The sequence below is a fragment of the Thalassophryne amazonica genome, chromosome 11 (assembly GCF_902500255.1).
Source record: "Thalassophryne amazonica chromosome 11, fThaAma1.1, whole genome shotgun sequence".
Lineage (NCBI taxonomy): Eukaryota > Metazoa > Chordata > Actinopteri > Batrachoidiformes > Batrachoididae > Thalassophryne > Thalassophryne amazonica.
Window position 1 is genome coordinate 72,069,207 of NC_047113.1, and position 22,239 is coordinate 72,091,445.

The 22,239-nt window shown below is 42.2% G+C and overlaps 1 protein-coding gene across 2 annotated transcripts in view; it reads right to left on the reverse strand.

The window, feature by feature from the left end:
* LOC117520801 (alcohol dehydrogenase class-3-like) overlaps positions 1-19,354 on the reverse strand; it is a 29,112-nt gene extending 9,758 nt beyond the window's left edge. Inside the window, exons 1-3 of one of the 2 annotated variants that reach the window (XM_034182136.1) lie at positions 19,334-19,354; positions 13,443-13,544; positions 3,596-3,746 (exon numbers count right to left, since the gene is read on the reverse strand). In XM_034182136.1, coding sequence (XP_034038027.1) covers positions 3,596-3,746; positions 13,443-13,544; positions 19,334-19,339 — 259 coding nt within the window. In that variant the 5' untranslated portion in view covers positions 19,340-19,354. Of the gene's footprint in view, positions 1-3,595; positions 3,747-13,442; positions 13,545-18,871; positions 18,998-19,333 lie in introns of those variants that run through there. The other variant, XM_034182137.1, reaches the window with a different exon arrangement.
* Positions 19,355-22,239: the final 2,885 nt, after the last annotated feature.

A 22,239-nucleotide genomic window follows, 5' to 3' on the forward strand; every position in this document is an offset into this window, starting at 1 on the left:
GAATTAAAGACAACACATATACATTTGGCATTGTTTATGTGCACTAAACTTTGAAACAGTCCATTTTCCGAACTGAGGCGATGTGAGTGTGGGGGGGCCTCAGCAACATGTAGTCACGCCACCGCCAGCTTGGGGGTGAACGGGGAGCTATAACAGCTAAAACTGCACGGCACCCCGGAGGGGGGAGGGAGTGGCGTGAGCGAGGGCCGGGATGGGGTGGTGGGAGCATGTGACCTCCCTCGCCGGAGTCCCAAGCTTTTTTGCAGTACTTTTTGAACTGGATCAGACCAGCAGAGAACAACATTTCCCAACAAGAGGGGATAGCATTTTGGACCCAGTCTACACTACTCACAAAGGAGCATACAAAGCCACCGCCCTCTCCCACATTGGACTCTCTGATCACACCACTATTATGCTAATGTAAGCATACAGACTGAAAGTGAAAGTCACCAAACTGGTTAGGAAGCAGGTGTGTGCAGATCTTCAAGACTGCTTTGTCACAATGACTTGTAACAACCATACAGACATTGAGGAGTACACAGACATTGTGACTTCTTATATCACCAAACGTATCGATGATGTGACCCACACAAAAAAACATCATCACTCAGGCTAACCGGAAGTCACAGCTGATAGGGGATTGTACATCAACTGCTGAAGGCCAGAGATGAGGCCTTCAGAGCAGAGGATGAAACTGGCCTGAGAACAGCGAGAGCCAACCTGTCCCGTGGCATCAGGAAAAGAAAAAAGGATTAAACTCCACCTCCTGAGGAGATTGAGATCCTTTCGAGTGAGCAGGCCTCTGCTTAAGACCTTCTATGACTCTGTTGTAGCCTCTCCTCTATGCTGTCATCTGTTGGGCCCCAGGCAGCACAGAGCGGGAGAGAGAGAGACTGAATAAGCTGGTCAGGAAGCTCAGCTCTGTCCTGGGCTGTCCTCTGGACTCTCTGGAGGAGGTGGCTGAGAGGAAGGTGTTAGCCAAGTTCAAATCCATCATGGACAACTCCTCTCACCCTCTGCACTGGACTGTAGTGAAGCTGAGCAGCTCCTTCAGTGACGGACTGAGGCACCCTTAGTGCAAGAAGGAACGATACCGCAGGTCGTTCCTCCCTGCTGCTGTCAGACTGTACAATAACACAAATAACCACATGCAATAATATGTCCACAAATCACGTGCAATATTAATACGTATGTCCACAGATCATGTGCAATGACAACTCGTTTACAAATCCTAGCACTAATGTCACCTTATCACATCTAAATTCCACTTTACATATTGTAAATAAGATGCTCCTATGTTTGGGGATGATGAAATCATTTTTCAAGATGATAATGTATCTTGCCATAGAGCAAAAACTGTGAAAACATTCCTTGCAAAAAGACACATAGGGTCAATGTCATGGCCTGCAAATAGTCTGGATCTTAATCCAATTGAAAATCTTTGGTGGAAGTTTAAGAAAATGGTCCATGACAAGGCTCCAACCTGCAAAGCTGATCTGGTAACAGCAATCAGAGAAAGTTGGAGCCAGATTGATGAAGAGTACTGTTTGTCACTCATTGCCTCCATGCCTCAGAGACAGCAAGCTGTTATAAAAGCCACAGGTGGTGCAACAAAATACTAGTGATGTCCTGGAGCATTCTTTTGTTTTTCATGATTCCATAATTTTTTTCCTCAGAATTGAGTGATTCCATATTTTTTTCCCTCTGCTTGGTCTAAAAAAGTAACCGTTACTGACTGCCACAATTTTTTTTCCTGATTTCTTATAGTGTTTCTTAAAGCCAGAAAGTTGCCATTTGAAATTACTTTAGTTTTGTGTCATGTCTGTGATCTGCTTTTTTTCTACAAAATTAAACAACTGAATGAACATCCTCTGAGGCCGGTGATTCCATAATTTTTGCCAAGGGTGTGTGTGTGTATATATATATATATATATATATATATATATATATATATATATATATATATTCTATTTCTACCTCATTTTCTTATTTTATTTTACTGTTACAAGTATTATTATTGCTTATCCTTACACACGCTGTCTGATGCACATTTTCCTCTACTCGCACCCATCTTGTGTGTTTTTTTTAAACAGCTGACTTAACATGAATTTCTCCACTGTGAGATCAATAAAGTCTTATCTCTATTTTAAAGAGAGCAGAGACACACGGAGCCTGTGGCAGGGTATTCTGACCATCACAGGCTATAAACCCGTGCCACAGAGCTGCCACAGCAGCACCTCCCTGCTTAACAACCTTGCAAGCTTTGAAGCACAAAAAAAAGAAACACGCCCACGTGCCCCCCAACCACGATCTGACTCTGTGTTCATCTGTTCCGCTATCAACACCCGCAAGACAACTGGTCCAGACAACATCTCTGGTCGTGTGCTGAAGGACTGCACAGAGGAGCTTAAGGATGTCTTCACAGATATCTTTAGTACTTCTCTGAGGCAAGCTGCTGTTCCGTCATGTTTCGAGGCCACCACCATCATACCTGTGCTGAAGAAACATGCTCCATCCTGCTTCAACAACTATCATCCTGTGGCACTGACCCCCATGATCATAAAGTGTTTCAAAAGGCTAGTCATGTCGGACATCAAATCAATCCACCAGTTTGCCACTCCTTAAGCACTGTCCCAGAGCTCCACGCAATGTTGAAGAGATGTTGCATCCAAGACAGTCCCTCCACATCCAGAGCCTTCAGCATTTCTGGACAGTTCTCATCAACCCCCAGGGCTTTGCCACTGAGTTGTTTGACTACATCAGTGACTTCCACCAAGGAAATGGTCCTCCATCAGCTTCCAGCTCTGCCTCTACTAGTAAATGATCTGTTCACGCATTTTGACTCTTTGCGTGTAGATCTGTCCCCTCGTCAGAAAACCCTATATTCTGTCACCGGAGTCTGCCATCTAAAAGGACAGCTGACCATCTGACTGGTTTAATTTGTTACACCTAAAAGACACATGATTAATTAACTACATACAACATGTTTCCATTCAGGTAATTTAGTGTTTAATTGAGTCGGATGCTTCCCAAATGTACATGTGCCCTTGACTGTGTGCTATTTATAGACTGTCAAAATAGGGCCCAACTTCATTCCAGCATTACCAAACAAATCTCCACACAAATATCTAAATGCTGTTTAAAACCTGTTCAAAGAGCTATAAAGGCTTTTTTAAGTAAAAGAAAAAAACAATTATTCATACTTGAAAATTGGGAACAAGTCAAAATTTGACCTTCTGATCCATGACTAATGATCAATGAACATTCAAATGAAATGATTTCTGTGTTGAACAGGTACAGTGGGGGAAATAAGTATTTGATTCCCTGTCAATTTTGCAGATTTTCCCACCTACAAAGACTGGAGAGGTCTGTAATTTTTATCGTAGGTAAACTTCAACTGTGAGACAGAATCTTAAAAAAAAAAAAAAAAAAAATCCAGAAAATCAGTGTATGATTTTTAAATAATTAATTTGCATTTTACTGCAAGGAGACCAGACCAGGAACTAGATACAGAGCATTCCTTACATCAGCAAAAAGAACCAAACTTTAAAAATACAGAAATGGGTCAACTGTCACATGAGTATAGCTCCGTTACCTGGAGAAAACTTGGTCACTTTTGGACCAATGCTCTCCACCACACCTGCTGCTTCATGGCCGAGAACGAGTGGAAAGGGCCTATACATCATTCCTGTTCCAGTCTCATACAGGTAGGCCCAGTCTGTGCGGCAAACCCCTGAGGCAACAACCTGCAGGAACAGGAACAGACTCATGTGGTCCTTTGCATAACTCAATATACACACGGAAAAACAAACAAAAAAAAAAGACAGAAATAACTTCATGCTTCTTCTTCTTCGTCTCTTGGCTGTTCCCGTTAGGGGTCGCCACAGCAGAAATAACTTCATGCATGGGGGAAAAATTTGTGGAATGAAAGAGGATTAAAATTTAAGCTTCAAGCTCTGCAGCTGTTTATTTCAGAAAGCTCTCAGCAACAAATAAAACCCAGTCCACCCTTTCTCTTTCACTTCTTGGCACTTGTCAATATCCTCTTAGGCCCCTTCACCTGCAATATGACATCCACACTGAGAAACCTGAGCTAAGTTCTAATGCTGCGTTCACACTGGATGCCACTCGCGTCTCTCGCCTGGCGATGGACGCGCCACCATCGCCCGGTGTGTCGCTCTGCTTTTGCTGCGAAAATTCGCCCCAATGCGTCATGAAATAGGAGGAGCTTCCATTCCCCTCGCCGTTAAGTCAACATGGCGGACCTTGATCACACAAAGCGAGTTGCTCTATTTGTTGTGGAAAGCTGACAAATGTCACCAGTGGCGCCGTCCCTGGGTTTACAACATCCTCATGAGACGTTCCCAATTCGGGGAGTTTCATTATTTGCTGCAGGAGCTGCATTTGGATGACGGCCGCTTTCAGCGGTACTTCCACCTCTCCAGTTTGAGGACCCCCTGTCCCGGTCACGCGCACACATGTGAACAATTAAAAAAAAACTGGCTGCTGCTGCTCGCTGTCCTCTCAAACTCTGTCATAATTGTGAAATGAAGGACAAAAGGGACATAAGTCCTGCTCACAGGCTGGCTGCCAGAAACAGGACATGTCCACATCAAGTATAAACTCCAGACATCTTAACATCACTACATATCCAGTCCCTGATTGGTCATCGTGGCGCGACAAGATGAAAAAGTTCCAATTTTTCAACTTGGGGAAGAGGGTGACGCATCACAACGCAATGCGATATCGCGCCACAAACGCGCCAATCGCTCAAAATCGCTTTATTAGCATCCATCGCGTCGCATTGCATGGCTTGAACATTTGTGGTGCCACAACGCGTCCTTCCATAAGGATTACATGGCAACCTGTCGCTGCCGTCGCTCGCGTGCCATTCAGTGTGAACACGGCATTACAGCTACGAGGGGTGATTGAAAAGTTTTGAACCCAACCTCAATTATGTTTTCAACATAATCCCTGTTCTCAGAATTTTGTTATCTATGTGTGTTTAAAGAATATCAAGATTCAATCTTGGATGAGAACTTGATAAACATGTTTATTCCCTCGAAGAGGAACACTGGATGCACACATATGATTTAACAGTGGACTGTAGGTGTGTTTTTTGACATACGCCCCTGAAACATCTCCACTTTGTGAAGACATAAATAGAATCAGCTCTTGACAGCTGACTGAGCCTTTTTTCTCTGTAAACATCCAGTATGTAAATGCTTCTCTCGCACGAGATTAAATCTTTAAACTGTGTCTGACAGGTCTCCGGTCCGTTCCTTTACTTTACAATTATTTTAACAATCCCCATGTAAGACCACACACTTATTGCAGCGTGATTTTAACAGCATTCTTATAGAAGGTCTTATCCCGGAGCTCAAGGAACTCATCCACTGCAAATATGACAACATTATCCATATTATAATGAGTTCCAGCAAGATGCCTTTTCATGTTTGAAAACAGATGGAAGTCCAAAGGAGCCAAATCAGGGGAATAAGGTGGGTGCAGAACACGTTCAAAGCCACATTCATGAATGGCAGCCACAGTGATGAGTGATGTGTGGACCAGAGCATTGTCCCGGTGAAACAGAACACCTCGTCAGAGCATTTCATGCCACTTCTGCTTTAGTTTCTCCCACATTTGTTGCTAAAAGGAAGCTTAATAGGCCCCAATGATGGTCTGTATCTTCTGGAGACAGTCCACCATTATGATGCCCTCAGCATTTCAGAAGACAGAGGCCATGACCTTTCCAGCAGATGAGACAGCGTTGGCTTTCTTCAGCAGGGGAGAACCCACACATTTCCATTGCTTCGATTGTTGTTTGGACTCCAGTTTGAAGTGATGGACCCAGATCTCGTCCATGGTCATGAATCATCACATGAAGTTATCTGGATCGGCTTCAAAAAGCCAAAGATTCTCCCTACACATTTGGAACCTTGTGCATTTCTGAAGCCTTGAGACTCATTGTGCTGAAAGTTCATTCTCAGTTCTTCCATCATAACCAAATGAATTCTCACCTGGGAAATGCCTACACATAATGGCTATGTGACGCTCAGTCTTCTGTCAGCAAGGACCATGTCATGAATCACATCGGTTGATGTGGCAGTTCTGGATCTTCCTGCTCTTGCTCCACCTTCCAAGTTTGTTCTGCCCCTCTTAAATTTGCCTGACCAGCATTTAACTGTTGCATAACACATGGCATCCTCCCCAAATGTCACTACCATGTCCTCATGGATCTCCTTCAGAGATATTCCCTTTTTTGCAATCTACTGAATCACAGATATATTGTATCTACAACACTGCATCCAGTGAGTCAATATTTCACACATTCTCATGAGATGTTGATTTCTCGGAATGCAAAAAATGGACAACTACACCCTACTTTTTCTGAGTCAAGCTCAAAACTTTTCAATCACCCCTCAGACCTGAAGACTTATAGTTGTCGGCATTGGACACAGTGCCGAAAAGCTTGATGCTCCTGTGAAAGATCACACAAAATCTAAACCAAGTTAAATAAATGCTCCATTCAGGATGAGGATGTCTTATCTTCCAGAAACAGACACAGACCTTATCATAAACCATAAGTCTGTAGAGTCTTTGCACTGATCCTGCATCAACATTTCCACTTATGCAAGTCAGAGAAATCAAACGCCCATCCAAACCCGTATCCACTGGAGAGAAAGAAAATTATTTGGAAAGTTGCTTGGAAAATGAGATATCAGCTACATTCTCAATCCAGAAGGGCACGGATCCCGCCTGGATCTGCCCCTACTGAACTGACGATTAAAAAGTTACAAATTAACTATGAATGCAGGGTTCTAGCTAGGATGAAATTTTAGCGTAGTGCTAATGTCAAGGGAGCGAAGTGACTGGGTGGGGTACAGAAGGGGGGAAACTTTTGAAAATTCAAGGTAAATATTGGCCATTCTAGGGGTACCCAAAGGGGGATGAAGGGACAGCCCAAGTCCCTTCATCATGTCCAGAAGGCTGGGGAAGTTTGTTGAGTGGGCAATCTCATTCTGGGTTAGCCAGTACATGGCCCTCAGTGAGGCAGTCGGAGTCCTATTTTTATTCTCTTTCTTATGAATAGTTTTTATTTTGTTATGTTTTATTCTTTTACTTCTGTTTTTAATTAGGTATTTGAATTTATTTTTATTTATTTATTTTAATTTTTTTTATGTTGAACTGTTCTGTGTGAGGCACCTTGAGACGGCTTTTTAGACTTAGACAACTTTATTCATCCCACCAGGGGCAATTGGTTTTGGCAGCCTGCATACCAGCAAATTAACATACAACAACAACAACAAAAACAAAAAACAGAATAAGATAAAAAAAAATATATATATATATATATATATATATATACACACACAACATCCATACATCCTCATACCTATACATCTACACCTCACAAAGAATTTAAAAGACGGATAACAGAAGGGATAAAGGATTTTAACAATCGATTCGTCCTGCAGACAGGTGAAACATAACGTCGACCCGAAGGCAACAGAGAAAATTCACCTGCTAGCACATGTCCGGAAGAAGACAAAATACATCTTGCCTTCCTTATCATTTGTTGTTCACAAAAACTAGCTAGGTCTCTAGTTTCCATTCCAATGATCTTTGAACATATCCTTGTAATACTATACAACCTATTTTTATCCTTCAGAGCCAAGCTGGAAAACCAGCAGATAAAAGAAAAACATAAAAGGCTTTCAATAAAAGACTGATAAAAGCGGCCCATGATAACAGGCCTAACAGAGAAGGAATTCAGTTTGCGCAGAAGGTACACTCTCTGTTGCCCACGTTTCACAATATCTGCCGTATTTACATCAAATTTCAACTTCTCATCAAAGAAAGCGCCTAAATATTTATATGCAGAGACTTTTCCACGGCTTTACCATGAATAACAGTGTCCACAGCTGACCCTTTATTTCGTCTGAAATCAATTATTTACTCCTTCGTTTTGGATACATTTAAGTCCAAGTGATTTGCATCACACCATGAGACGAAATCAGTGAGGGCCTCCCCGTGTTCTGACTCATCTCCCTGAAGGAGCGACAGCAAAGCAGTATCATCAGAAAACTTAACCAAATAACTGCCCTGCGTAACACTTCTGCATTCATCTGTATATAAAATAAAAAGTAAGGGGGAAAGGACACAGCCCTGTGGTGAGCCAGTGGACAAAACCACGGAGTCTGAAACACGTCCATTTACCAAGACTCTCTGCCTCCTATTAGTCAAAAAGTCTGACAACCATACAACAATCTGGTGGGGCAATTTAAAATCATACCTCACCCTCTTAACTAAAAGGTGTGGTTGCATCAGATTAAAAGCTGAGGAGAAGTCAGCAAATAAAAGCCGAGCATGAGCTCTAGGCTTCTCTAAATGCCTATAAAGACAGTTAAGAATGAAAAGCTTAGCATCCTCCACTCCTTTTCCCGCCTGATACGCAAATTGGAGTGGATCTATATTCCCCTCCATATTTGCTATTATCATATTCTTCATGATTTTCTCAAAGACCTTCATGCACAATGATGTAAGCGCTACGGGTCTGAAGTCATTAAACTGCTTAGGGAATGAATTTTTCGGGACAGGAATTATGAGTGATTTCCATAAGTCCGGTACTTGACCACAAATAAGTGACCTCCGAAAGATATAAAGGAGGACACTACTAAGTTGGTCAGCACAATACTTTAGTGTGCGTCCACAAATTCCATCTGGACCGGAAGACTTCCTTACATTAACCATCTCCAGAAGTTTTTTCACACTATCCTCACTAATGGCTATCCCATCAGTAGCAGAGGGAGTACTTTCCAGGGGGAGTTTCTCTGCAACCTCATGGTTCTCAAACCGGGAATAAAAGCAGTTGAATGCATTTGGCAGATTCTCCTCGCAACTCCCCTCTACTTTAATTGGTGCTTTATTATTACCCTGTTGAACGTTAGTGACTGAAGCCATAGACTTAATGCCTCTCCAGGCCGCCCGCAGGTCACCACTGCTAAACATATATTCTACTTTATCCTTATAAGCTCTCTTCGCTTTCCGGATTTCAATCCTAACCTCTTTGTTAATTTCTTTCTTTTCCCTATTATTTCCTATAAAAAAAAATTTTTTTCTTCTTATTTAAGACACCCTTTAAATTTTTGGTAACCCACGGTTTGTTATTAGCATAGCTAATAATATTCTTTTGAGGGATATTAATGTCGACAGAAAGAAATATAAGAAGAAACAGTCTGTGTCAGTTCATTCAAATCCGAGCATATGTTATAAAAGACCTCCCACTCTGTCCATTCGAAGCAAGCCCTCAGTTTGTCGATACAATCTTCTGACCAGCACCTCACCGACTTTATAGTCCGTTCACGACGTCTGCAGACTGGCCTATAAGTCGGCAGGAGAAGGACACTGCTGTGGTATGAGGCTCCAAAAGAGGGCATACTGGTGGACCTGTAAGCTTTGGCTACTGAGCCATAGCAAAAGGTCCACCGTAGAGTTCCCCATTGTTGTTGGACATCTAACATACTGCTCGAATGTCCTCAGCACTCCGTCCAATCGGCAGTGATTAAAATCCCCCAAAATAAATTTGGGAGCATCAGGGGAAATTGCAGTCATTTTATTATTCACATCCTCGATCAGCTGGCAGGCTGCCGTGACGTCAGCTCTCGGGTGAATATAAACAAGAGAAAAAAACAGCTGAGGAAATTCCCTCGGTAAATATAAGGGGCGAAGTGAGATACACAATAGCTCAATATCCGAGGTGCATATTTTCTCTCGCACCACCACCGTTTTACAGTATCTCTCATTAATGTAAAAACAAACTCCGCCTCCCCTAGACTTGCTTGTGATAAAAGGGGAACGGTCAAGACAAATGGGGAGACCAAAGCCAGTTAAGCAGAAATCCTCATTCTTGTCTCGTTCTCCCAACCACGTTTCAGTGAACGCGAGGAGGCAAGTCTCTCTAAACTCGCGTTTCCACTTAGCGTAGATCTCGAGTTCGTCCCTCTTATTCCTAATGGACTGGATATTGGAAAGAAGGACTGTAGGGAGAGGCGGGAGCCGGCGTCTGTCGTCAAGTCCGACTCTTCTCAACCGGCGCTGGACGCCCCCCCTCCTCCCCCTTCTTCTCCGGCGCTTCCTTGGCACAACCCCACTTACTGCGATGTTAGAAAAACCGTCTGGCAGGCCAGGAGGACACAAGAACTCTGTACTCGCCGTTGGCAAACGGAGAGACATCAGGAGTTTCCGGCTGTAAGTAATCCTACCAGCACTCACATCTCCGCCATCTTGGTAGCCGCTAATGCTCCGACACCATAGCGACCAAAGGGCAACAAGGATCCCGATGTAAGCTCCCTTCATAGTTCCGCGTAATCCTCGGTAACAAATGTTAGGCGTAGAAGGAAAAAGAGAAAAGAAAAAAAATATCGGCAACACACAGCACTCAAACCATACGCCACAGCAAGCTGCACAGTGTCGCACAGGAAGACGAGCGCCACTTCCGCCACTTACTTTGTTGTAATTTGGCACTTTATAAGCTGATTAAGTTGAAATTGAACATTTTATTGAGTCTTAAAGTAAATATGAAACTGGTTACTGGATCCTTAAACTTTGGACATAATAAACTCTACATGGTGGATCCTTGATCTCTGGACATAAACAGAAATAAAATCTGTTAGTTTTTGTCAAAAGCATTTCCTTTCAGACATTATTATTGGCATGAATGTCTTTCCATACCTATGAGCTGCAGCTCTTGCAGATGTGCTGCAGGTCAGGTTTATAAAGAATGCAGGACGTCTCATTTTGGGAGGAAAAACGTTTTAGTCGATTGTAGTTTGTCTGTATTGCAACGTTTGTAAGACGTGTCATTTTATTTAAAGCGGCAATTCGTTTTGAAGTTATTAATTCCGAGCAGACTCTGTCTCAGCAGAGACCCGCGCAGCGTTTAAAGCTGTGACAATGGAATGGAGGACGATTCTCGTTTGTCGACTGCAACAAGACATGAGTCCAAGTTAGTGACTTTAATCCACACAAAAGTGACTTGTGATATTTTAATGGCTTTCAGAGGGGTTAAGAAGCGGACTTACCACTTCTGAAGAGTAGCGATTCAAAGAGCCAATGCTTCGATTCATACTTCAAACTGGAGTCGCGCTGCAGAAACTGTTGATTACAGACGCTGTACTGAAAATCGTAATGGTCCAAAATTATAGCGTAACGGGCGATAACACAAGTTTGTATGGGGTTAAAATTGTCTCATTAATATTTGTAATTGCACGCAGGGTGATCTACAAATAATCATTGATTTGCAAATGTATTCAGATATCCACAAATGCGAATTTCATATTTGTAACTTGTAAATTGGTCTTTGCAAATAATGTTGTATTTGCAAATATAAAACTTAATTAAAAAAAAAAAATTACATTTGTAAAAATGGAAATTATATTTGTGAATTGAGTTTCAGCATTTGTGGATCACCAATTACACGCATTCATCGCTTTCCTCTGTGACGTAATTTTGAGACATTCTTTTCACGAAATCCACACAGATCCACAAACTAATGCCTACTGATTTGCAAATACACACTCACGCACACTGGATATCCACTAGATATTCCTCCACTCCTCTTTCCATGACAAAAACTCCTGTAACAGTGGAATGTGCCAAAAAAGTGCTGATGTCCACGTCTTCTGCCATTTCTGTGGTAGTCAGATGATGCCCCGGATCAACACAGCCTTCACTTTGGAATTGATCTGGTCGTTTCAGCCTGTCGATCGCCGCTTGGAGCACGGCGCGCTCTCAGCCACTGTGGGCGGTCTTTAAACCGGCTGTAACACTCCTTAATCTGTGTGATCCCCATAAAATCGTCCCTGAAAGCCATCTGAATTTTCCGAATGGTGTCCACCTGGCTGTCTCTCACAGTTTCTGGAAAAATTTGATGCAGCAAAGCTCCAAATCGTTCAGACATTTTACTTGCAATAAAAATCCGACAAGCGGGGTGGACCACTGCTCACTCAAAGCGTGCTCACAGGCAAATGACGCAACCGACAGGCGTGAAAAAACTCATGCATGCGCACGAAGGTTCAAGCTTGGCTGATGCAATCACACGTGATTCAAATCCATATGGTTTTTGCAAAAAATAAGAAGGTCAGATAGTTTTCTAACAGACCTCATATAAAATGATGATGGGTGTTTTACCAGAGCCACCTAACTAGCATCAGGCTCTGGTACTATAAAATACACATCATCATGTCCGTCTTCCGTCCGATGCTTCATTTCTTTTTGGCTTTAAAGTAAGGCTGTAACAAAGATTAAAAAATAAATAAATAAATAAATAAAAATTATGGCTTTACTTAAAATTTGGCCCTCAAAATGCAGGCAACAGTGTTTCAGAGGGATATAAATGTCAAATGTTACTTTGGCCTCAGTCTCCCCTACAGTACTCGCACTTGGAGTGCTGCTGCAGTGTGACACCGGGATAAGTTCTCCCCAAGAGAATGGAGGACGTCTCATTTTGGGGAACAGTTTTGGTCGGTTGGAGTTTGTCTGTTTTACAACATTTGGAAAGAGTTGGCATTTGATTTAAAACAGCGATTCACTTTGAAGTTATTGATTGCGGACTGATCCGTCTTTCCACCTTTACTCGGCAGAGAGCTGCAGCAAATCCCACAACACACACACAGACACGGAGTGGAAGATATTATCATTATTATTTTCATGATGTACACAAACTTTAGTTTAGGAACCAGAGAAGCGGGAGATATTATGGTTCCAGTCCACAGCAAATATCTGCATCGTTGGCTGCCCCACAAAAAAATGCATGTTAATGATGAACAAATAAAAACTGTCCGTGTGAAGGGGTGGAAGATTCTCTCAGAAAAAGATGCCCATTTAGTGCCTTTAATCAGCAGAAAAGGTGAGTCACGACTGACATCTTTAAATGGGTTTGATACAGGTTGATGAATAAATTGTGGACACACTGCTTCTACATCAGAACCAGCGGCTCCACAATCAACATAGAGAAATTATTATTTTCCCTTTACACACCATCGAAAACAACGTAACAGCCCAACTGCAGTGTAATTTTTTATCATAGCAGCGTAACGGACCGTTACGCTGCTATGATGCTGGTGAGAACCCTGCTGTGTGAACTGAATTTTGAGCTTGTTCTAGTCATTAAAGGTTTAGGAACCACTGTTCAAAAGTATGAGAACACAGTTAAAGAATCTGAAGTCCCATGGATAAGGTTTAGCTTTATTGAATCGTTCCTACGTAGAAACCTGAAGGAAAGGCATAGCATTAGGTCAACTCTTCTACCTTGAAAGATGTGAAAATACTCGTAGCTTAATTCAGTGTCAAGCTGGTGAGCTGGGCTGTGTTTACAACGTAAAGCATGACAATGCTTCCAGAAATTAACGATATTTTTTTTGCGAATGAAATTGACTCACCTGCACACGCACTTCATGCTCTTTAGGGGGCGCCACCTCCACATCTTCGATTGTCAGAGGCTTTCCAAAGTCCCAAGCGATAGCTGCTTTACATTTAATCTCCTAAAACAAAGAAGAAAAAAAAATCTTCGATACTCAGCTAAAACAAACAGGGTTTAGAGATTTCCTCATGTGGATTTGAGACGTTGATACCTGCCAACCGTCCCAGATTGGGTGGGACAGTCCCGGAATTTGACCCCCGTGTCTCACATTGGTAATGTGTGGGATGCCCATCAGTCACATATTTGTGAGCTGAGCTGACTGTGACAGATTAATTTTGCCAAGCGCTCTCAGCCAATAAGGACGAAGTTTTGAAACTGTTCATTCGCAGACGACGGCCACAACTTTTGTGTCTCAATCAGGTTTAACTTTGTCTTGTCTTATTTCGTCAGTTTGCTTTTGCAATTGTTAGACAAAAAATTTGAAGCAAAGATCAGCGCTGAGCAGTCTTTGAAATCACAATGCTCCAGCACATTCCTTGCACTTAATACAGACTTTTTTGACAAAAAAACAGACTCCGGTGGTTCAACAGGCTCCTTACTCTCCTGATATGGCCCCTTGCGACTTCTGGCTGTTTCCCAAACTCAAGATGCCATTGAAAGGAACGAGATTTGAGACAAGAGAGGACATTATGGCTGCAACGACAGCGGAACTGAACTCCATTTCAAAAGAGGCTTTTTCAGAATCAATCAATCAATCAACTTTTTTCTTATATAGCGCCAAATCACAACAAACAGTTGCCCCAAGGCGCTCCATATTGAATGCTTCCAACAGTGGCGGCACCACTGGGAGAAGTGTGTGGAGTGCCAAGGAGACTACTTTGAGGGTGATTAGGTTTCCAACGCTCCAGGTATGCCAGTTTTTTTTCCCAGCCAAAGGTCCGATACTTTTCTAACAGACCTCGTACAATGCTTACATCACTTCAGAAGGCGAACAACGAAAGTGTCATGGACTATATCATCAAAGCAGAAGCTGCCATTACAGCACTGCGGAATGCAGGTGAGATGTTGGGAGACGGTCTACTTGTGGCTATGGTCTTGAAAGGACTGCCTGAGAGTTACAAGCCATTTGCCATACACATGGCACATACAGATGATAATATCACATTTACAGAATTTAAAACTAAGTTGCGAAGTTTTGAGGAAACAGAAAAAATAAGTGCGGCTGAGTCAAGTGACAGTGTGATGAAGACTCAGGAGAGAACCGGGCAGCAACACACCCAAACAAACGCACGTGACCGGCGCAGAGACGACACAGAGATGGTGTGCTTTAAATGTGGCACCAAGGGCCATCGAGCGAAAGAATGTCGACAAACGACAAGGTGTAGTCGTTGCCGAAGCGACACACACAAAGACTCCACATGTAGGCGTAAAGACAGGGACAGGAAGGATAAACAGGATGGAGCATGTAAAGTCAGAGACGGAGATGATGGAGCTGACTTTGCATTCAGGATAAGAGACGGCGACACTGGCACCCAGCAACAGCAGGTGAGCGGCATCCAGGAGAGAGGACTGATGGGGGATACGGGGGCCACCTCTCACATCATCACCGACGCGACCAAGTTTAAAAACTTTGACAGCACCTTCAGACCACAAAGGCACAGCGTCGAGTTGGCAGATGGGACCCGATGCAGCGGGGTCGCTTAGAAAAGGGGGACTCCTGAGGTTTCCCTAATCGACAACCGAGGACAGCGACGCTGAGAGACGCTTTGTACATACCATCGTACCCTCAGAACATCTTCTCAGTGAAGGCGGCAACAGTGAATGGAGCCATAGTCGTCTTCAAAGAAGAGAACGATGCACTGATAACCAGAAATGGTACCAGATTTGACATACATGTACATGATAAACTATATTACTTGCATACTGATGGTGAGTCTGAGGATAAATGTAATGCATGTCATGACATACAGACATGGCACAAAATATTAGGCCACTGCAATTACGACGATGTCCTAAAGCTGCAGAATGTGGTTGATGGTATGCAAATCAAGGGCAAAACATGTCGACCAGAAAAAGAGTATGAAGTGTGTATTCAGGGAAAATTTGCCCAAACAAGAAATAGGGACCCAGATGCTCGAGCAGAGGCTCCCTTACAGTTAGTACACACAGATCTTGCAGGTCCTGTAGCCACAGAGTCAGTAGATGGCTACAAATATGTGCAGTCATTCACTGACGATTACTCAAGCGCAGTGTTTGTATATTTTCTGAAAAAGAAAAGTGACACATCAGAAAAATTCCGAGCAGATGTGTCCCCTTACGGGAAAGTGAAATATCTCAGGTCCGACAACGGAACAGAGTATACATGCAATGATTTTCAAACACTGATGAGGAAAAATAAAATCAGACATGAGATGTCAGCTCCATATTCCCCTCACCAGAGCAGGACTGCAGAATGGGGCTGACGTACCCTTTTTGAGATGAGTCGGTGCATGCTAGTTGAAAGCAAACTGCCAAAACATTTGTGGCATTATGCAGTACAAACAGCAGCGGTTGTACGTAACAGATGTTTTAACAGGTGTACAGGGCAGACTCCTTACCAGATGCTGACAGGCAAAAAGGCTAATTTATCAAAAATACAAAAGTTTGGGTCAGTATGCTACACGTACAAACAGGAAAAAGGAAAACTGGATTCCAGGTGTGACCAGGGGCGTTTTGTGGGATAAGAACAGCCCAGCATACTTGATATATCATCCAGATACAAACAGGGTGCTAAAACACAGACTGGTGAAGTTTGTGACAGGACAGCTACAGAAAAGCAGACACAGACAGATGAGACTTACCAAAATGACGACTATGACAACACTAGGTCTAGGGAAACCACACAGGAGGTTAATAGGAGCACAGAAAATGCTCAGGAGCCAAGTGGACAGAGGAGAAATGCTCATAGTGGTAGTTCAACTTCTGTTATGAGGCCTACTGATCATACCCAAACACAACAGAGTGTGACAACTGATGAACCTGAGAGAAGGAGGTGTCCAACTAGAGAAATAAGGAAACCAAGTCACTTAAATGACGTTGTATGTGATGACAGTGATGGGGCTCATACCACACTAGACTACTGCTACAGGGCTGTATGTGGTGTTCCACAGACATATGAGGAGGCTATGAGGTCAGCTAGCTCTAACGAGTGGAGAAAAGCCATGGATGAGGAGGTCCAATCACTAAATGACAACAAAACATTTACCGTGACAACCCTGCCACCAGGCATGAAAACAGTGGGGGGGTCAATGGGTTTAATCTATCAAGAGTGATGTAGATGGAAAAGACAACTATAAAGCACAATTTGTGGTCAAGGATTACAGTCAAGTCTTGGGAATAGATTATGGGGAAACATTTTCACCCACTGCAAACCTAACGAGTGTTAGGGTGATGTTACAAAAAGCGGCACAGGAGGGGCTACTCCTACATCAGATGGATGTGAAAACAGCTTATTTGCACGCCCCCATAGATTATGAAATATACATCAACCCACCAGAGGGTTATGAGGAGATGGATGACCGCGTTATGTATAAACTTGAAAAATCACTCTATGGTCTCAAACAGTCCGGGCGAAACTGGAACAGAGTTTTGCACGATTGTTTAACTAAGAACGGGTTCACACAAAACTCAGCTGACAACTGTGTTTATGCCAAAGAGTCAAATGACGAGAAGGTGGTCATAATAATATGGGTAGATGACTTGATTATGGCAGCAAGCCATGAGAAGGTTTTGAGAGAGGTGAAAGAGATGCTTACAGGAAAGTTCAATTGAAAGATCTAGGCAGACTCAAGCATTTCCTGGGTATCGATTTCAACCAATCCGATGGATGTGTAACAATGTCACAGGAAAAATACATTAACAGGGTGTTACAGCGTTTTAAGATGGAAAACTGTCAAACCAGAGAACGACCATGCGATCAGAAGCTTGAATATACTGAGGATGCAGCAAATATGAGTGATGTCAGAATGTACAGGGAGGCTGTTGGAAGCCTCATATACCTATCCACTTGTACCAGGCCAGACTTAAGCTTTGTGGTCAGCACGTTGTCACAGTATTTTGCTGAGCCTACAGAGGAGCAGTGGGTTACTGTGAAACACGTACTAAGGTACCTCAAAGGCACTTCTGACAAAGGTTTAGCTTCAGAAGGAAGGACAGTGATAAGCTCGGTATACAGGCCTACAGTGATGCTGACTGGGCGTCTGATGTCAGCGACAGGTGCAGTACCACAGGATACTGTGTAAGTCTCAGTAAAAACAGCTCACTCGTTTCATGGAAAACTAGGAAACAGCCTACAGTTGCACTCTCCGGAGTACATAGCCTTGGCTTCAACCAAACAAGAGTGTCTGTACTTGGAGAACTTGCTTGAGGGTATAGATAACTATAAGTACACACAACCTATTGTGCAAGAGGATAATCGGGGAACAACTGCTCTTGCCAAAAACCCTGTTAACAGACAGAGAGCTAAGCATGTAGGCATAAAGTACCATTTTATCAGGTCTACTGTAAGTGAGGGAAGAGTAACCTTGGTTTATTGTCCTACCAATGATATGGTCGCTGATATAATGACCAAACCTGTAAAAAAGTTCAAACTGAAGAAGTTCGAAGCTGCTATTTTTGGAGTTTGAAATGTGTAAGACGGGAGTCCACATTCACTCTGTGTCTTTGTCTGTTATTTACGCTTAGTTTGATTACAAGAATCTGTGAACAAGTGGGGGTGTTAAATGTCACTTTCTATGTAATATGTAGTTCTGCGTCTACTGTTGAAGTATACAGTTATGCCACTGTGAGGCGCTATAGTGCCACGCTTCTTTTGTTCTTCTTCTTCTTGAGAATGAGTGTATCTCGCTAATAAATATGCCAGGCTCGGCTGAAAGTGTTTTCTCTCTCCATCGCCTTTTTCACCCGAATGCAACGTGCTGCAAAGAAGAATAACAACATAAACAATCAACAGTGCATTCACTATTAAACTTTATTGTGATTAAATCAGACTAAAAAAAAAACTAGGGTTGGGACGACTAATGAAATTCATTAGTCACTAACTAGTCGGTGACTAAATTTGACATTAAATGAATTAAGCCCATTTCAAATCTTCGTGGTGAAACTAAAATATTACATTTATTTTAACAAATATAACCAAAAATACAAAGAAAAAAACAGCATTAGCATGAAGACAATAATTGCATTCATTTACTGGGCCTAGACAAAAACAAAATGAGTCTCCAAAATGCATATTTTGAATGTCATTTTAAAAAAATTTCCCGGGATGGGAATTTTTTCTAATTACACGCCTTGACCACGCGTGGGTGTCCCACAGATGTTGACACCAGACTACAGGCAGCACTTTGAGTACGTTTACAGTGGTGAAGCGCAGACAAGCGGTTAGATAAACGCTTTTTTAAAAGTTCTTACCATTGATTTAGTGGGCGGCTGTTGGTAATGTTTCGTACACAGACGAGAGAAGACGGCGTTCTGCTCGAGAAACTAAACTAAATGAAAAAGTCCCGGTGTCACTATAGAGATTAAAAAAAAGACTAGAAGGGACAAAGATCTTTTTCCCGCGAGATTATTGTCTGCCATTTGGGGAGAGGGATTTCAATCACCACACTCTCACGAGCGACAGTAGCTTAATCTATGACAAGCTAAAAGTGGACGCTCTCGTTTTGGCCGAACAACTAACCAGTTTCTGGGTATTCTGTGTTAGTACGCGCCTGCAGCCGACGTGCTTGATGAATTCCTGCGCAAAAATTAGTTCCCAGACCTGCGATGACAGTGCGTTTTCATAGGTAACAAAAACATCAGGAGTATATTTGGCACAAGAACTTGTGTATCTCGTGTGTTTTTACACCTAAATGATCGTAGGTCAATACTCACACTCATCCAGCACCATCTTCTCGTCGGCAAATTCAGAGCTGGGTCAGGCGAAACTAGTCCGGCGAGCTATCCCACAATGCCAAAATAGCAGAGATGTTACTTGAACGAGGGCGCCACGGTGAGCAGGGTGATTTATTGCATAAAACCCGCCCTCTGGTGGCTGTGGTAGATACTACAACAATCCAAACAGGTTTATTGTCTCTCCTCAGTAAAATATTAGTATTCAGCCTCAGTATAGTTACAGAAATCTCTCTCCAGACACAGCCACGCTGTGCCTGGCACATCGATGCTGCAAATGACTCTTATTGGAGCTGAAAAACGTAATTTGGCAAGACAGTAGAGCTGATTTCACTCTATAATAGAGTGTATTTAACTGTATTTGGACTGATGTAAATCAATGTTCTCAATACTCTAATATCTACGACTCAATTTACATTTGCTAATTTAGATGATTTTCTTACAGACTGTCATTTTTGGATCCACTAAAAATGTGATTTTTTTTTTTTTTTGTGCACAGTGAAGGTGAGTTGTTTCCTTGTATGCACCTGAGTGCAGTTTATCATGTGGACCCACTGATTCATTCAGCTTCTTCTCTAAAAAATTGCACAGCATTTTTAATAAGCAGACATCTGAGCTTATTAACATACTCCATCATGTGTCAGTTTAGCATGGTCAGACAAAAATGTTCTGGAAAGCAAGCCTATACCATCTGGGCAGACACATTTTGCATTCAAGTTTAGACCAGGTTTTGGCTGGTTTGTGGCAAAATCACTTTCTTCTTCACTGCTCATGCATGTGCACCGACACCAAGGCCCACCTCTGAAAAATAAAGCTATTTCCATACAATAAAAGGCAAGTGGCCACTGTGTGTGTTTGTGTATCTGGAGCATCAACTGAAATCCAGAAAGAGCTGACTTTCCTCCTTTGGCCAAGTTATGGATTTTTCATGAGGATACATGTGGCGAAAATAACAAGGTGATCAGGCCAATATTTTTTTTAAGAAATCAGTCAATTTGTAAAATTCAAGCCTGTTTATGTCGAACTTCCACAATAAGAGCCTGTATTTCAAAATAAAAGCCTGTGAGGTTGCTGCAGCCCAGGCAGAATTTATCACTCTGAACATCCTCTAACATCCCAGACAGCAGATTCAAATTTGGACATTTTCTGTGTGCATGTGACCCCAAACCCAGAATTGTCATGTTCACCCTCCAGACAGAACAGCAGAATTGTCTCTCAACAGTGTCACACAGGACAAAAAATAAAATAAGATAAATAAATAAAAAGAAATTTGATCTAATGTGAACACGGTCACAGTGCAAATATAAAATGAAAGTTCATCATTTCTTTACATGGAAAAGCTTACTGACAACAAAAATTCACTCACTCAGTTATCTTCAACCACTTAGTCCAATTAAGGGTCGCGGGGGGCTGGAGCCTATCCCAGCAGTCATAGGTAAGCCAGGTACATCCACATATAGACAAACACATTCATCGACAGACAATTTAAAGTTTCCAACCCACCTAAGCTGGAGCACCCAGAGAGAAGCCACGTAAACTCCACACAGAAAGGCCCCACGTGGGAATCAAACCCATGACCTTCTGGTTGTGAGGCAACAGTGCTAACCACTAATCCACCAGGCTGCCAACAACAAAAATTCATTTTAGAAAATTGAACATAACTGAAAACAGATTTAACCTTCAATAAACACTTTATAAAAAAAGACAATACTTTAAAAAAGTAGCATAAATGTAAACAGATTTTCCACAAAAGGCAACTGTCCTCCGTATATATGATGATGATGATCATCATCATCATTTTTTTTCATCGTACGGATGAAGAATGGTTATATCACTGCACTGCCTTTACACACATTATGTGATATTTCTACCAACATTATTAACTTAATTATTTAATTCATCATTACTATTATTTATAAAAGCTGAAGATTCGTATTTACTAAGCAAACAAAGGCTTCTTAGCTTTCAATTCAATCAATTTATTTCAAACACATAGTTCACAGCAGCACATAGAAATAAAATAACACGAATTTACCAAGAAATAAAAGCTCATAAAAAGATCCCAGTCCTGCTATTTAAAATAAGCACCACAAGAGGTCACTAGCACCTCAAGTGGTCGTCAAGAATAAAAGCCTAACGCCATATTTGTATTTAAAACATTAAAAACGGCAATATAACCATGACATTTATTCCCTGTATTTATGATCCTTTTGTTTGTTCACCACAGGGTGGCGCTCTCGACCGCACTGACGCACGTCTTGCAGGCTGGCCCGTGCAGCGCGCGTTGGATAATTATTTTAGCTTTAAGTGCACCTTATTTGGCCCCCAACATGTTTTAAAATCTTCGATGTGACTGTAGCGCATTTATCGGAACATTATTGGCACCTGTGTGTCGCAGGACGGATGATGTGTTTGCTGCAGATGCCATTTGAAAATATAGGCAGTGTAAGCACTGTAGAATCTAATTATTTCTTTGCAAAACCTAATTAGGCATTAAAAAAGGTTAACGCCAGCGCCTGAAACGTTTTTGTTTAATAATCCCATTACTGACGGCTCATCATGTATAAAATGGTGCAGGAGGACACTAAGTTTCCACTTGTTTAAGGGAATCTCTGAGAAATAGTCGCACATTTTTGACACGATTTGGAAATTAGTAATTAAAGCGCGGAGAGTCTGCACGGCGCACGCAGTAAGTAGGCTGCAGCGGCATCACTCTGCATGCATCTTCTAGCTTTAATTCATCATTCTGTCTGCCTATTACAAAAAGCATTTTTCTGATTTGTTGGGCATCGTTAAGTGATGGTGAATATTGAGACGTGGTGATTTTTTTTTTTTTTTTTTAAGCGTCAGCTCCTCTCGGACATTAGTGAGTCACTGGAGACTTCAAG